Source organism: Platalea leucorodia, assembly GCF_965183815.1.
Source record: "Platalea leucorodia genome assembly, chromosome: 11".
Lineage (NCBI taxonomy): Eukaryota > Metazoa > Chordata > Aves > Pelecaniformes > Threskiornithidae > Platalea > Platalea leucorodia.
This window is the reverse complement of record NC_138833.1, coordinates 12944878-12961659: the sequence shown is the minus strand read 5'-3', so window position 1 is coordinate 12961659 and position 16782 is coordinate 12944878. Positions and strand designations below refer to the sequence as shown.

At 41.9% G+C, this 16782-nt stretch overlaps 1 protein-coding gene across 1 annotated transcript in view; it reads left to right on the top strand.

Moving 5' to 3' along the window:
* The window catches only part of SPOCK1 (SPARC (osteonectin), cwcv and kazal like domains proteoglycan 1), a gene marked incomplete at both ends in the record, with an annotated part of 319318 nt that overhangs the window by 205358 nt on the left and 97178 nt on the right, over nt 1-16782 (top strand). Inside the window, one exon of the mRNA XM_082324565.1 lies at nt 14092-14224. Within this exon, the coding sequence (XP_082180691.1) occupies nt 14092-14224 (133 nt within the window). The remainder of the gene's footprint in view (nt 1-14091; nt 14225-16782) is intronic.

Genomic DNA, 16782 nt, shown 5'->3' with positions numbered 1-16782 from the left:
CACACTTTGCCTTTAAGCACTCTGTGCCAAGTTACAGCATCTCACAGAGCATGCAAAATCCAGGGTTCAGAAGTGGCTGCTGAAGATTACTACAAACTGAGGAGTGGTAGAGAAGATTTCACCTTTAATTATGAACTTCCTGCTATCTCCCCTCCTCCTTTGAAATTCAAGGCACTTCATTTTATTTTTACATAGTTTCATGTCTGAGATTCCTTTTATGTTAGTATAAAAATAACGATGAAAAGAAAAATAATTCTCTTATGAAAATTCATGAGAACAGGAAGAGTTTAGAAGCTGTGTTATTTTCGAGTGTAGAAGTAAGGAATGCGTTGCATGTGACTGAACTAGTGCTGGACCTGTTTGCAAACAGAGAAGGACTGGTGGGTGATGTGACGGCTGGAAGCTGTCTTGGGCACAGCGATCACAACACAATAGAGTTTTTGATTCTTGGAGAAGTAAGGAGGGGGGTCAGCAGAACTGCTACCTTGGACTTCTGGAGGGCAGACTTTGGCCTGTTTAGGAGCCTGGTTGACAGAGTCCCTTGGGAGGCAGCCCTGAAGGGCAAAGGAGCCCAGAAAGGCTGGATGTTCTTCAAGAAGGAAATCTTAAACGCGCAGGAGCAGGCTGTCCCCATGTGCCGAAAGACGGGGGAGAAGACCGGCCTGGCTGAACAGAGAGCTTTGGCTGGAACATAGGGAAAATAAGGAGAGTTTATGACCTTTGGAAGAAGGGGCAGGCCACTCAGGAGGCCTACAAGGATGTTGTGAGGTTATGCAGGAAGAAAATTAGAAGGGCCAAAGCCCAACTAGAATTTAATCTGGCTACTGCTGTAAAAGAATAAAAAATGTTTCTATACATACCTCAGCAACAAAAGGAGGGCTAAGGAGAATCTCCAACCTTTATTGGATGCGGGGGGAAACATAGTGACAAAGGACAAGGAAAAGGCTGAGGTACTTAATGCCGCCTTTGCCTCAGTCTTTAACAGTCAGACCAGTTGTTCTTGAGGTACCCAGCCCCCTGAGCTGGAAGGCAGGGGTGGGAAGCAGAATGAAGCCCCCATAATCCAAGGGGAAATGGTCAGTGACCTGCTACACCAACTAGACACACACAAGTCTATGGGGCTGGGTGGGATCCACCCAAGGGGACTGAGGGAGCTGGCGGAGGTGCTCACCAAGCCACTTTGCATCATCCATCAGCGGTCCTGGCTCACCAGGGAGGTCCCAGTTGACTGGAAGTTAGCAAACGTGACACCCATCTACAAGAAGGGCTGGAAGGAGAATCCAGGGAACTACAGGCCTGTCAGCCTGACCTCGGTGCCCAGGAAGGTTATGGAGCAGATCATCCTGAGTGCCATCACGCAGCACGTACAGGACAACCAGGGGATCAGGCCCAGCCAGCATGGGTTTATGAAAGGCAGGTCCTGCTTGACTAGCCCGATCTGCTCCTATGACCAGGTGACGCACTTAGTGGATGAAGGAAAGGCTGTGGATGTTGTCTACCTGGACTTTAGTAAGGCCTTTGACTCTGTTTCCCACAGCATTCTCCTGGAGAAACCAACAGTCGGCTGAATATGAGCCGGCAGTGAGCCCAGGTGGCCAAGAGGGCCAATGCCATCCTGGCTTGTATCAGGAATAGTGTGGCCAGCAGGACCAGGGAGGTGATAGTGCCCCTGTACTCGGCACTGGTGAGGCCGCACCTCGAGTGCTGTGTTCAGTTTTGGGCCCCTCACTACAAGAAGGACATCGAGGTGCTGGAGCGTGGCCAGAGGAGGGCAACGAAGCTGGTGAAGGGTCTGGAGCACAAGTCTTATGAGGAGCGGCTGAGGGAGCTGGGGTTGTTTAGCCTGGAGAAAAGGAGGCTGAGGAGAGACCTTATTGCTCTCTACAACTGCCTGAAAGGAGGCTGTAGCAAGGTGGGGGTCGGTCTCTTCTCCCAAGTAGCAAGTGATAGGACAAGAGGAAACGGCCTCAAGCTGTGCCCGGGAAGTTTAGATTGGATATTAGGAAAAACAAGCATTGTCAAGCATTGGAACAGGCTGCCCTGGGAAGTGACTGAGTCCCCATCTCTGGACATGTTTAAAAGACGTGTAGATGTGGTGCTTAGGGACACGGTTTAGTGGTGGAGTTGGCAGTGCCAGGTTAATGGTTGGACCTGATGATCTTAAGGGTCTTTTCCAAACTAAATGATTCTATAATTCTATAAACTATGAAAATAGAAGCCTAGTATTAAAGACTAAATTCCCCAGTTATTCTGAAGAAATTTTCTTAATGCACAGAGCAGCTTTCCTTCTTTCAGATGCATTCTGCCTTGCAGAGTTACCATTAAACCAGACGCTAAATGCTGCAGATGGGGGGGGTTGCTTGGCTCTGAACCCCCAAATACAACTCTGCAGGCGTGCTCTCTTATGCTTGTTCTTTACCAACCATTTATTTAAGTTTTCCAGAATAACTTTGACTTTTCTGCAGCCCCCTTGCCTCCAACAATGCTTTGTTACTAAAATGTAATGATTATCTTATTTTCTGGAACTGTTTTGATTACAGGCATTTCTTTTGTCTTTTCAGCTTGACAAGAAAATTGCCTTGTTTACTTTACTTATGGCCCTGCACTTCTGGAAACACACAAACTCAGAGTCAAAAATATGTTTGGATGTAGTACTGCAGATACTGATGAGCAGAGACTGGATATAGATGTGAAAGGTGCTGTGCTTCTCCTTTGGAGACTGCAGTAGGATGGATCATGGCACAAAGCAGACTTTTTACCTTTTCACAGACTTTGTTTTCCACAATCTCAAAAGACAGACCCTTGTCTATATGCAAAATTGCTAGAAGAAAGTTTCAGAATTAGTTATAGAAAAACAGCTAAGAAATGCTAAACTTGAAGTGTGTGATATAGCACCATCGTCATCGAAGCCATTAGCCACAAAGCATGCAGGATGGAGATGAGCGACTGAACTAATGAGCACCTCATCAAAATTAAATGTAGATTGAAGTTCTTAACTAGACTGATGCCTAACAAATCACAGGATCTTGAGACTCTGAGTGGCAAGTATAAAATACATTTGTATTGTACAGCATTTGTGGACCAAACTACATTCAGGCATTTTACACTATAACCTTAAAAGAAAAGTCCACTCCGGATATGGCTGCTTGTCCTTCCTCTGCATACTCTTACACCCGTCCTGCTCTTAATTTCTTTAATCCTGCCTTGGTCCCTTCCAGATTCATATTGCAAAGCCAGTTTCTAGTTTAAGATTCTTCTGAAGCTAATAATGTTTTCCATTCTCCCATCCTCACTTAAAAAAAAAAAAGTAATTTAGTTTGTCCATTTCACGTCATTCCAGCAGCTCATCAAGCCTGGTGGCCCTTTCCATCGCTTTACTGAGAGTAAAAAGAGCATGCACAGCCTTAGGCCTAAGCTCTGCTCTCGCTGCGGCTGCATGGAAGCCAACAGCAAGCCATGTGCATCAAATCAGAGCCTCCCCCTTAGCTAGTAACTATAATGGTTTCACCTGAACTTGATTTGCAATGCTTCACTTACAGATGCTGAAGGCAACATTATTCTCTTCCTCCCCTGCACATTAATCTCCAGGATCTTCTTTTGATAATAAGAGGAAATTTATTCTCTCAGAGAGAGTGATATTTAATAACAAGATGAATTCATAGTGGAGTACATCTTGAAGCATTTTATTCTTTTAAAGAGAAAAAGTTAGAAATTTTAGTAGCACTTCATATAATGTGCATAACAAGGCAGGGGATTGCTGCAAGAAACCTGCAGCAATCTGAACTTCTGCATGTGTGATTTAATTGGCAGCATAGTACAGCAGCCATTTTGGTTGCAAGAAACAATTTGGGTTTCAAAAGTGAATACATTCTTTTCACACTTCAGTTTTGTCAGGAAAAATAGCACAAAATGTCACTGTATTTGAAGCAAGTAAAAAATATTTTTTGTCAGCTTGTCCAAGTGAGCAATAGCTGAAAGTTTTAACTGGATACCCAGATTCCACACCCCTGCCAAAAATATAGGTCAGCACCTACTTCCTAGGGAGAACATCTATTTTGCCAAAAGTAAACATGTATTTTTCTGGAGTGATATTTTGAGAGGCTGGATAAGACTTTCAGAAGCTTTTCAATCCTATAACCCCTAACAACACATCAAACATCCAAACAAACAAATTAAAACCTAGACAAGAATATTGGCTTCCATAAGCAGACAGCTTGCAAATCCCTTCTCAATGGAAGTGCACATTCACATACTCTAGGAACATGTTTTGCTACGCTAATCATCTTGTTTTAGAATAAATATGTCAGGAGCAAGGCAGGCCAAAGCAAATTAGGCCTTATTTTTCTGACAACTTAACCAACTTTAATCCTGCTTTAAGACTCAGAGTTGAAAGGATCTCTTACAAATCATTAGAAAACAACAACTGTGCAGAGAGAACAAACCAGAAACTCCCCACTGGGGTAAAAGTCTGCCACATTTATAAGGACAAGAGGGCCAAGTATTTTCAATATTCCAGAAGCAGACAGACATGAATGTCTTGCTCAAGTATTAAGACTTACAGGCAAATCCTGCCTGCTTTTGCTTTTCAGGCTGGTGGACCAATGCACTGAAAGGTATAAGATTTAAGGAGTAGTTAAGTTTCACAGAATTCAGCCTCTTAACGTTTTAATGCATAAAAAATTTTAGTGGTTTAAAACATTCACACTTCAACACAGGGAGGATGTACACTGACTCAGCTTCATTACTCATTACACAGACATACTACTTACCACATACTGTGAAAATACGGGGACACTACATCTGTTTTGCTTGCACAGGAACAGGCAGAATGCAGGTTTCCAGATGCCATCAGCCAGATGCTAGGACCATACGTGGTAGCTCTGGACAGCCAGGCTGAACAGTCTCCCCCAGAGCCACAAACACCTGCACTTCAACACAAGTCTTCCAAGCACAAAGCTTTGGCTGTGAAAAAGGGAGCTCTGAAGCTCTAGGAAAGCAGGCTCCGCGCAAGATTTTAAGGCTTCCAGGTGCGCCCTGGGGAGCCAGAAGCCGAGCCCCAGTGAGAGCTGCGTGTGCAGCTGGCAGCCCTGCCCCAGCTGGCAGCCCCAGGGAGGCAATCGCTCAGCCTCTCCCTGCCTGGCTGGTGGCTCAGGGTTGCTCCTGGCTAGGAGCACCAGCTCTGGGCACAGAGACAGCCTGCTAGCGGGGTTTGAACTCTGCCTTTGATTCAGCAAGAGTTTATCAAACCTCATGCCTGAAACAAAACATTTCACATTGAGTCGTATTTTTTTTGAAAAAATCCACAACCTTAGTTCCTGACCAAGTCTCTGGGTGGATGACATGGGCTGTGCTGTTCAGGGATCTCTGCATCCTTGCTTATAACAATTCTCTCTAGGATGGCACAAAAGGGCATATATGGCAATAGCCTCTGGCTTTGCCAGAGGCCAAAATAAAGTCCCTTGCACAAAAATGATATTTTTCTTAAATTTACATTTACATTTACAATTTGCTTTATTTACATTTGATTTTAAAGTTTATACAGGTCCTAGAACTATGAATAATTTCATTTTTATTTGCCTTGAAATACTCTTGGAAAAACTTAAAATTTTGAAATATTTTAAAGTAGACTTTTTAAAAAGGAATAATTTATCTTTTAGGGTGAAACCCGGAGGGGATCACCAAAGAGCATCCTAACCACAATATAGGAAGTGAGAGTGGATATGAAATGGATAGGCTAAGTTTCACCCAATACGGACTTCCAAACTATTGCACAAAGTTCATTTGCTTACCATTTACTGAACTAATTGATAGATTTCAATTAATTTACTTATTGAGAAGACAATGATGTCTTAGGCCCTGTTCTGCCCCTGATATCTCCTGTTGATGGAGTCTCTAGACGAAACTGTGGCCAACATACTGTGATACGACTAGGTGGTCTATAAAGACATGAAATTAAAGACGGGACCTTGTAAATTTGATACAGAATGTGTAAATTGAGAATATCAGTGTTTAATTTTGAGAAAACAGCTTATCAGAAAACATGAGCGTATTCTGTTTTAGTAAGCTGTATAATTTTGCTACCTAAGATAATGACTGTAACTCAGAAAAACAATTGAGAAATTATAATATAATTTAAAATGGCAAATTATATCAACTTTTTTTTTGTTTCCGTTAATATTTGTCTTATCACTGCCAACTAGAAACAGCCAAAATATCAAGACCAATTCTGTGCTTCAAAGTGCTACATTTGATTGTCCAAGTGCAAATTCAATTGAAGCTGTAATGAACTTTAACATTAATAAAGATATAAAATGCACTAGAATTCAGACTTTTCATCCAGAAGAAAATTTACAACGTTAAGAGTATTTTACTCCTCTTCAAGACTGGTTATTCCCAAATGCACATACAGTAAATTAGTACATTAAGCACTGATGGTTTTAGTGCAATTATAAATCAGACTCCTTTGAATACATGTAGGCAGGCCATTATTTTGAAAGTCCTGCCAAAGTTTTGGGAGGAAGGAGACAGAAGTTCCTCCCTAGAACTTTAGAATGTATTTAGTAATTTTATTGAACAAGAAAAAGTCACTTCTTTACCCAAAGGAGTTTTTGTTAGACAAATTTTCAAAGGTCTGCTGCAAATAACAGCAGAAAGTTTCTCAAAAAAACCCCAACAAACAAGTTACACAATCTCTTCTAACAGAAAGTGTCAGGTAAACAAAATAGAGAGATTGGTACTGTCTCTTCTTGTTCTTGAAGTCACTGTTTCAGTGATGTTACACGAGCATAGAATTTGGCTCAATACACGTTGCAAAGCACATGCAACACTCACCTCTCTGTGTTTCTGCTGCCTAAAATAATACAACTACTTACTTCAGGTCCTCGCTGAACAGTACTGAGCTGGTCAAGAATTTTTTGATAAAACAGGCCTTAACTATAAAACATTAACTTGACAAAACTAAATTATTTCATGCAGATAAATTGGTGTTACTGAACTTTTAATGACATTGCCACTGGAGGTCTAGATGGTGTTGTGCCATTTTATCGCAGGCTGCAAGTGACCTCGAGGTCCCAAGGTTGGGGCTATGCAGATGCCTTGACATGCAAAGTGCTACAGGGACTCAGAGCCCTCAGAGCTCTGGCCCTAGTTGGGCTGATTGCGTGGAAGACCATTTCTTCCCCATGGTCTCTTCCAGAGACCTCTTCCATGCAGCAAAGGCGATCTCACCACCCTCAGGGTTTGCAGGTTCCCTGGAAGACAGGTTGGAGTTAGGCATCCACATGTGGGCCCAGCTACTGCAAGGATTCTCCATACAACCTTGTCTTTAGGTGACTATGAGTTGTGTGCATTAATTTTCAATTATGGCTCACATGGAGACATTCCTCAAGATTAGGATTAACTTCATCCATCTTTCTTTCTAGACCTTGTATCAAACCAAAAGGTCCTATGTCACATACAACTACTTATCAATCAAGCCCTACTGAAATAAAATTAAAAAGTTCAGTGCACCAAAGCAGGTACCAAGTATTTGTGCTTCCTGAGAAGCTGGAAGGAGCTCTGACAGAGCAAACTTAAATGGTTTCCTGAAGCTGGAACAATTCACTGGAAAGAGTCTAAACTGTACTGCCTGTACCTTCTCTATGCCTTGTGCACAGTTTGTTCTTATCTCCCTGAAGGAAGCTTAACACACTAAAGATAAACCCAGCAGTGCCTGGCTGTTTCTATCTTTCCTTTGCATAAACTGTTTCCCTTGTTCTTGAGGAAAAGAATGACAGAGCTGAAATCTGCCAGTATAAATGGCAATATTCACTTCTTTCTTTGTATCATTTTTGTATTCTGTTTATTAGAGCTAAGAGTTTGGCCTCATTTCTACAACCTTTCATATTTTTCTCAAGAGCTGTATATACCTTGAGCCACTACCATTCAAGCTATGTGAAGAAAACAGTTTACACATATTACCTTGGAAAAAAAAAGGATACTAAACTTTTGAATTAGAGAGAGACTCCTTATTTACTACAAACACTGTCAAATGAGAACAGATATGATTAGAGTAATTTTTCTACCTGGAATTTACACCTTCACATGCAAAGAACAGTAAACATGCAGAGCTGCCTTGCATTTCTGCATCATCCCACTGGACTTGTATATTACCACTTTCTTTGATTTCATTATTCAAAGAAATAATTTCAACTACCTGATTGTACCACGGCTGTTGATTACCTTCTCTTGCTGCCTTCATATCTGCTCCCTGACAGATCTGGCTTAAAAGAGCCATAAGAAATAAAAGGCTTCTACTCACTGTACTTTGGTAGATGTGCAAAGATTCTTAATGGGGCATGGTGGTGACTGGGGACCTTTCTGGCAGAAAGAGGCTTGTTCAAGACCTTCTCCCACAATAAATGGATACTCTGCTTGCTTGTTGTTCTTTCAAACAATGACACTGATGAGATTACATTGGGAATTAAATTTATCTATTGCTGAAGAGTACCAGTAGCCACAGGACTATCCTCAGAAAGCAGGCTGTACTGAGAAGGTAAGAGTTGGAGGTGAAGAATTCAGGGAAGAGTGAAAAGGAAAATCTCAACTGTTGAGGTGAAAGTGTATCAGGTGCCATTCTAATGAAATGAAAAACAGGTATTTCCAAGGGAAGAGGAAGAGCCAAGGAAGAGCCAAGCCTCTATTTCTTACCAACAGTAAGATGGCAGTATAAAAATAAGCATGGGGGAAACAATGTACCAGGAGGAACGTGTCAGCTAGATGTAGGGAAGGCTGAAAGTTTTGGTATAGCAATATGTTTTGCAAGAAAAAATCCTGACACATCTTGCAGGGAAAATGCCCTGAAGACTCTTGCATGGATCCTACTACATCCAGCTAGCAGCCAGCTCCTGAAAGAGTACAAAGGGTCTTGGGGCCCAGGTTGCTCAAGGTTATTGATTCAGCACGATGAAGGAATATTTTTATTTTTTTATTTTCTTATGGGTTTTAAAGGAACAGAGGATTTGGAAAAGCCTACATAGATTCTGAAGAGCTAGAGGGCCAGAAAAACTGTAGTCTCTTAGACTGACTGATTTAATACAGCTGCTGCAGGAAATTCCTGAGATCCAGCAACACTGAGTCAGAGAACCCCCTGAATACATCTACTTCAGCAAGGCCACTCAAACAACAGCAAGGTCTGTGTCTAAACAACTATACCATGGCATTTAAATATGAATTCTCTTTAAAGGACTGTTGTGGTTTAACGCCAGCCAGCAACTAAGCACCACACAGCTGCTCGTTCACTCCCCTCTGCCCCAGTGGGATGGGGAGAGAATTGGAAGGGTAAAAGTGAGAAAACTGGTGGGTTGAGATATGAACAGTTTAATAATTGAAGTAAAATAAAATAGAATAGTAGTAATAGTAGTAATAATAATAATAATAATGCTAATAAAATAATGCTAATAAAATAATAATAATACAATAATAATATACAAAGCAAGTGATACACGATACAATTGCTCACCACCTGCCGACCAATGCCCAGCCTGTCCCCGAGCAGCGATCTCCGCCCCCTGGCCAACTCCCCCAGTTTAGATACTGGGCATGATGCCATACAGTATGTAATAGCCCTTTGGCCAATTTGGGCCAGGTGTCCTGGCTGTGCCCCCTCCCAGCTTCTTCTGCACCAGGCAGAGCATGGGAAGCTGAGAAGTCCTTGACTGGTGTAAGCACTACTTAGCAACAACTAAAACATCAGTGTGTTATCAACATTATTCTCATCCTAAATCCAAAACACAGCACTATACCAGCTACTAGGAAGAAAATTAACTCTATCCCAGCTGAAACCAGGACAAATGCCAAGACAATTAGTTCTGCACAATATCAGGGTCTCTCAGTACAAGTATCCTTCTGAGATGTTAGTACCTGGCCTTACTTATTCTGAGACTAAAAATGATAAGATTCTTTATTAAGGTCATTAAAGAAGCACATGGATTTCTGCCTTTGGGCACTTTAATACATAAAAATGGTGTTTGAAAGGTCCCCTTATGTGCTTAGTTAACAGATTATTGTGCTTACTGGCAATTTTTTTTTCATCTAAATTCTTAATGATTTGCAACTTTTAAACCTGATACATATGCTCCACAGATGCATAGATATGAAAACTAACAAGCTACACATAGGAAAAGAACCAAAACAAAAAGTCCACACAAATATACAATCCCAGTGTCTTTTAAAAGACATTATGCTCTCCTGAATAATCATAGAATCACAGAATCATTAAGGTGGGAAAAGACCTTTAAGATCATCGAGTCCAACCATTAACCTGGCACTGCCAGCTCCACCACTAAACCATGTCCTCGAGCGTCACGTCTACCCTTCTTTTAAATACCTCTAGGGGTAGAGACTCAACCACTTCGCTGGGCAGCCTGTTCCAATGCCTGACTACCCTTTCGGTGAAGAAGTTTTTCCTAATATCCAATCTAAACCTCCCGTGGCGCAGCTTGAGGCCATTTCCTCTTGTCCTATCACTTACTACTTGGGAGAAGATCATCCCTTAAGATCATCAGGTCCAACCATTAACCTGGCACTGCCAACTCCACCACTAAACCGTGTCCCTAAGCACCACATCTACACGTCTTTTAAACATGTCCAGAGATGGGGACTCAGTCACTTCCCAGGGCAGCCTGTTCCAATGCTTGACAATGCTTGTTTTTCCTAATATCCAATCTAAACTTCCCAGGCACAGCTTGAGGCCGTTTCCTCTTGTCCTATCACTTGCTACTTGGGAGAAGAGACCGACCCCCACCTTGCTACAACCTCCTTTCAGGCAGTTGTAGAGAGCAATAAGGTCTCCCCTCAGCCTCCTCTTCTCCAGGCTAAACAACCCCAGCTCCCTCAGCCGCTCCTCATAAGACTTGTGCTCCAGACCCTTCACCAGCTTCGTTGCCCTTCTCTGGCCACGCTCCAGCACCTCGATGTCCTTCTTGTAGTGAGGGGCCCAAAACTGAACACAGCACTCGAGGTGCGGCCTCACCAGTGCCGAGTACAGGGGCACTATCACCTCCCTGGTCCTGCTGGCCACACTATTCCTGATACAAGCCAGGATGGCATTGGCCCTCTTGGCCACCTGGGCTCACTGCCGGCTCATATTCAGCCGACTGTTGGTTTCTCCAGGAGAATGCTGTGGGAAACAGAGTCAAAGGCCTTACTAAAGTCCAGGTAGACAACATCCACAGCCTTTCCTTCATCCACTAAGTGCGTCACCTGGTCATAGGAGCAGATCGGGCTAGTCAAGCAGGACCTGCCTTTCATAAACCCATGCTGGCTGGGCCTGATCCCCTGGTTGTCCTGTACGTGCTGCGTGATGGCACTCAGGATGATCTGCTCCATAACCTTCCCGGGCACCGAGGTCAGGCTGACAGGCCTGTAGTTCCCTGGATTCTCCTTCCAGCCCTTCTTGTAGATGGGCATCACGTTTGCTAACTTCCAGTCAACTGGGACCTCCCTGGTGAGCCAGGACCGCTGATGGATGATGCAAAGTGGCTTGGTGAGCACCTCCGCCAGCTCCCTCAGTCCCCTTGGGTGGATCCCACCCAGCCCCATAGACTTGTGTGTGTCTAGTTGGTGTAGCAGGTCACTGACCATTTCCCCTTGGATTATGGGGGCTTCATTCTGCTTCCCACCCCTGCCTTCCAGCTCAGGGGGCTGGGTACCCCAAGAACAACTGGTCTGACTGTTAAAGACTGAGGCAAAGGCGGCATTAAGTACCTCAGCCTTTTCCTTGTCCTTTGTCACTATGTTTCCCCCCGCATCCAATAAAGGTTGGAGATTCTCCTTAGCCCTCCTTTTGTTGCTGAGGTATGTATAGAAACATTTTTTATTCTTTTACAGCAGTAGCCAGATTAAATTCTAGTTGGGCTTTGGCCCTTCTAATTTTCTTCCTGCATAACCTCACAACATTCTTGTAGGCCTCCTGAGTGGCCTGCCCCTTCTTCCAAAGGTCATAAACTCTCCTTATTTTCCCTAAGTTCCAGCCAAAGCTCTCTGTTCAGCCAGGCCGGTCTTCTCCCCCGTCTTTCGGCACATGGGGACAGCCTGCTCCTGCGCGTTTAAGATTTCCTTCTTGAAGAACATCCAGCCTTTCTGGGCTCCTTTGCCCTTCAGGGCTGCCTCCCAAGGGACTCTGTCAACCAGGCTCCTAAACAGGCCAAAGTCTGCCCTCCAGAAGTCCAAGGTAGCAGTTCTGCTGACCCCCCTCCTTACTTCTCCAAGAATCAAAAACTCTATTGTGTTGTGATCGCTGTGCCCAAGACAGCTTCCAGCCGTCACATCACCCACCAGTCCTTCTCTGTTTGCAAACAACAGGTCCAGTGGGCGCCTTCCCTGGTCGGCTCACTCACCAGCTGGGTCAGGAAGGTCTCTTCCACACAATCCAGGAACCTCCTAGACTGTTTCCTCTCTGCTATGTTGTGTTGTATTTCCAGCAGACATCTGGTAAGTTCAAGCTCTCCACGAGAACAAGGGCTAGAGGTTGTGAGACTTCTCCCAGATGCTTACAGAATACTTCATCTGCCTCTTCCTCCTGGTTGGGTGGTCTATAACAGACTCCCACCATGATTGTTTGCCTTGTTGGCCTTCCACCTGATTCTTACCCATAAACACTGAACCCTGTCATCACCATTAGTAAGTGTTAGGCAATCAAAACACTCCCTAACATACAGGGCTGCCCCACCGCCTCTCCTTCCTTGCCTATCCCTTCTGAAGAGTTTTTGGCCATCCATTGCACCACTCCAGTTGTGCGAGTCATCCCACCATGTTTCCACAATGGCAACTATATCGTAGTTTTCCTGATATCATGATTGGATTCCTTCTGTGGACACAGGCTTCTTAATAGTACTATTCATAGCTGTGACAAAGGTTAGACTTGAAGAAAACTAGAACTGAGATGAAAGAATAGAATTTTTATTATTTTAGCAGCTGAATGTGTCATTACATCAGAGTCTGTATTGTGTAGCAAATTGCAAGCTGTAGTGAAATTGCTTTAAAATATAGCTGTATATATTTTTCTAAAACTGTGATAAAGTCATTCAGCAGCGCATTGAAATGTATTTCTAGCTGAACTGTTATATCATATCTTTTTTACTGTTGTATGAGAACAGATGGCAGTTATTTTTCTCAACAGTCTCCCGCAAAGCTGATGCGATGCCTTGCCTTCCCTTGTAAATGCTTTCAAGTGAAAGACAAGTACACATGGCCAAAATGAATCTGCATTCTAACATTGACTTGTGGTTTCTAAAGCAAACTCTTAATCAGCTTACAACAGTATGCTGGTGATAATTACTTAATGTCATATCAGTCAAATAGTTCATTATGACAGGAAAATGGGCTATTAATCAGGATCAATTGCATATGTTTTGCAATAAGTTTTTGGAGCAGATGTCTTTTCACAGACATTTTTAATGCAATAATTGACTAGTCCATGACTTGAGGACAACTGCAGTCAGTCCCATGGTACAAAAGCATTTGTAGATTTGGAGATGCTCTCTGTCACTTTATAGCGTTCCTAGGGGGACTGTGATTGATCTGAGAATAACAGCTGTTCAGTAGCTGGCATGTGGAGAGGGCTACTGCACGTACAATGACAAAGTTGTTTGGTGATTTTATACATTTTTGTAAGCATCATATAAATTACCATGTTTTTCAAAGGACTTTCTTTTAAAATTGCTGCTACCTTAACAGTAACTTGGCAACTTGGAGAAGGCCTGGTGAAAATATCTCTAAATACAACCTGATGTAACATTACTTGCCTGCTTCACCAGAAATGCTGTGTAGTTGAACAAAATGCTGTATTCTTAAGTCAAGTCATTTGTAGTTATAAATCAAAATGAAGCTGCCAAGTATCTAAGTAATCTAGGACTGCCTACTAATTTATGACTTTTAGATTGCCTGCTGTAATGTGCCATATTATAGAAGCATTGTTAGGAGCTTCATTTAATTTACTTACTTTAAATTAATACTGTTTTTAAAATCCAGCTTTGTTTTACTCAGAAAAACTTTCATTCTTCTGCTTTGTACAAGCATGTTCAAAAAAACCTGGTGTCTCTTATTTTATAGCCTCCGACAAAAGAAAGGAAACTTGGCCCAGAAGCACTGGACTGGACCAGCCAACATAGTAAAATGCAAGCCTTGCCCCATGACGCATGCCAACGCTGTCTGTGGATCTGATGGACACACATATACTACCAAGGTAAGTTCTGCCTGTGCCCTGAAGCCCTGTCAGTTGTGGTCATCCAGGCTGTAGTATGATGACGAAATAGCTTTCATTAATAGGCAGTATTAAATTAGAGTCTACTTTAGTTCTTGGTATATTTCTGTGTAAAAATCGCTGATAAATGTAGCTTTTTACATATTTGACAAACAGCAAATCAGAGCGACAAATCAGAATCTTATGACTTTCATGATTCATGTTTCTCTAAATAGCTCGTTCTTGCTAAGGAAGTAGAACACTTTCAGTATTGATGATGCAACAGAAAAAAATCGTTTGTTCAGATTGGCTTGTTCAGACAAGAGGATTTGGGGATAGTTCTTGTTTTTAAGATTTGGTCTCCAAATGGTAAAATAACTTGGCAGTATCATTGTTCTGTGATAGATATTTTATTTTTCCTAATTAATTTTTTTTGTTTACAGGCTGCTTGGGTAACATATTACAATTCATTTAAGCCACAGTTTTAATATGCTTGTGTGCTAGACGCAGCATATATGGTACCATAAAAAAAAACCTCCCATAACCCACTGGGGATAAATTGGCTCATTGTTATACTGAAAATATGATCACCTTAGGGCTTGATTCAATAAAAGAAACTGGCTTCACAGCCATTCAACAGTCGAGATCTCCCATTATCAAATAAAGCCTTTCATGTCTTGGATACATGTTCCGTACACAGCACTTCAGGCTCTGGAAGTCATGTTTAGGCAATACCCCTAAGGTTTTCTTCTCTTCCTGCATACAAGGTAAGGTTTGACAGCCAGTAAAACTACCCTTTAAAATCAAAAAATACCCCCCCAAAAATCCAGGAAAATAAAGTGATCAGGGGAAAAAATTCTCTGCTGTGATCTAACAGCAATGATGATATTGCAGCTACATTCTCTTCTCAGCTAGGCAGCTTGAATTCTTCATCCATTAATGGACACGAATATTAAAATGCTGCCATGGCTAATTCATTTAAGCCTCTCTTCTATTCTGTCTGAAGGATTTGCATGGCCAAAGGAGCAAATCAGCAGAAACTGTCTCATCGCTGTACACACAGACTACAGAAAAAGGACTCCAAGTTGCCTGTTAGACAAGCTAGTCGCTTTAATACTCTCTAGGAGTACGTAATACAGTAATTTTGCATTGGTATTTAGGATTAAAATTGGGCTTATTTTGAAAACAAATTTTTCTGTCTGAACTCTTGAGAGTATATAAGATATTCTGTAGTAAATAGCTTTCATTGCCTATTCAGTCATCCTATTGAACTAATTTCTGTGCATCTTATCTGCATTCCTGTTAGCTCTGAGTCTTTTTTTGACCTTCTATATTTCTTACCATAAGATCCAAATGGTTTTCATCAGAAATTCTGCCAATGTCATAAATTCACAAAACTATCGTGACTATGATGTAAGCCTGACAGCTATAATGAAGACATCAAACAATTCCTGTTGCTGACATGCTTGACTATCAAAGACATACCTTCCAGAAGTTGTCTCTGTTTGAGTGGTATTTTTTTTTAAAGGAGATTTCGTCTCATCTTTCTTTATTGTGTGTTTAACTATCAATTGTTCCTGTCCTAGCAATTGACAATTACGGCATCTTGTTGGTCTCTCAAGTGCAGCAACTTCTTTTCCACAAATTTTTCCTATGTTATCTACCACTGCCTGGGGAAGGTAGGGTTTCATTGCTTTCTGAGTACTGTTCCACAATTTTTTTTTTGATTGAAGGCTCATCCGCTGTCATGCTGATTGGTAATCCTTCTGTAACATCCAATCCTAGTGAGAGGATACATGTCTGCTTAACTTTTACACAGTATCAAGGAGATGCTTATAGCAGTACTATTATTTTTTGCTGTATACCATACATTGTAAAGCTGTGAGTATATTATTATAGTAACCTGTAGAACATCATTGCGTCTCTACAATTTCTTCTAAAAGCTCTGCTTCATGGATTTGTGTTGTTGTTGTTGTTTTCCAAAAGACAAATTTTGGTAAATAAGGTGAAAATACTTTAGGTAGAGCATTAAAACTAAATGGTATATTTTAATATCCTAACAAATAACATTTTTATGGTCAGTAATGATGATGGGTTTCTGATATCTTTTATGAACAGAATACAACTGCTGTCCTCAAATTCACCATTAATTTTCACCAGATAATGTGATCCCTCTTTCTTGCCCATAAGTCACTGAAGTCAAAGCTTTTCTTTGGCAATTTTCTTTCATATGCAGTGCTGTTGGCAAGTATTCTTTCTGGCACTGCAGTGCTGGCATGTTCCAGTATTATCTGTGAAAATGCAAAATGGTGGACATTTGAGTGTGGGCAAATACCCCACTGCTTTGCATTTTTATGTATGTATTTGTATCTGGCTCTACATCAGCTGCTTTGTAATTATATGCTGGGCAAATGAAAGGATTCTTGCTAAGCTTGTAAACAAAAGATGGAGAGTAGCCACTACATTTCAGGGGAAAAAAGTCGTCTGAATTTGTACGTTGGCCATCTACTCACATAGGCAGGCAGGCAGTATACATGGTTGTCAACCATATATATATGGTT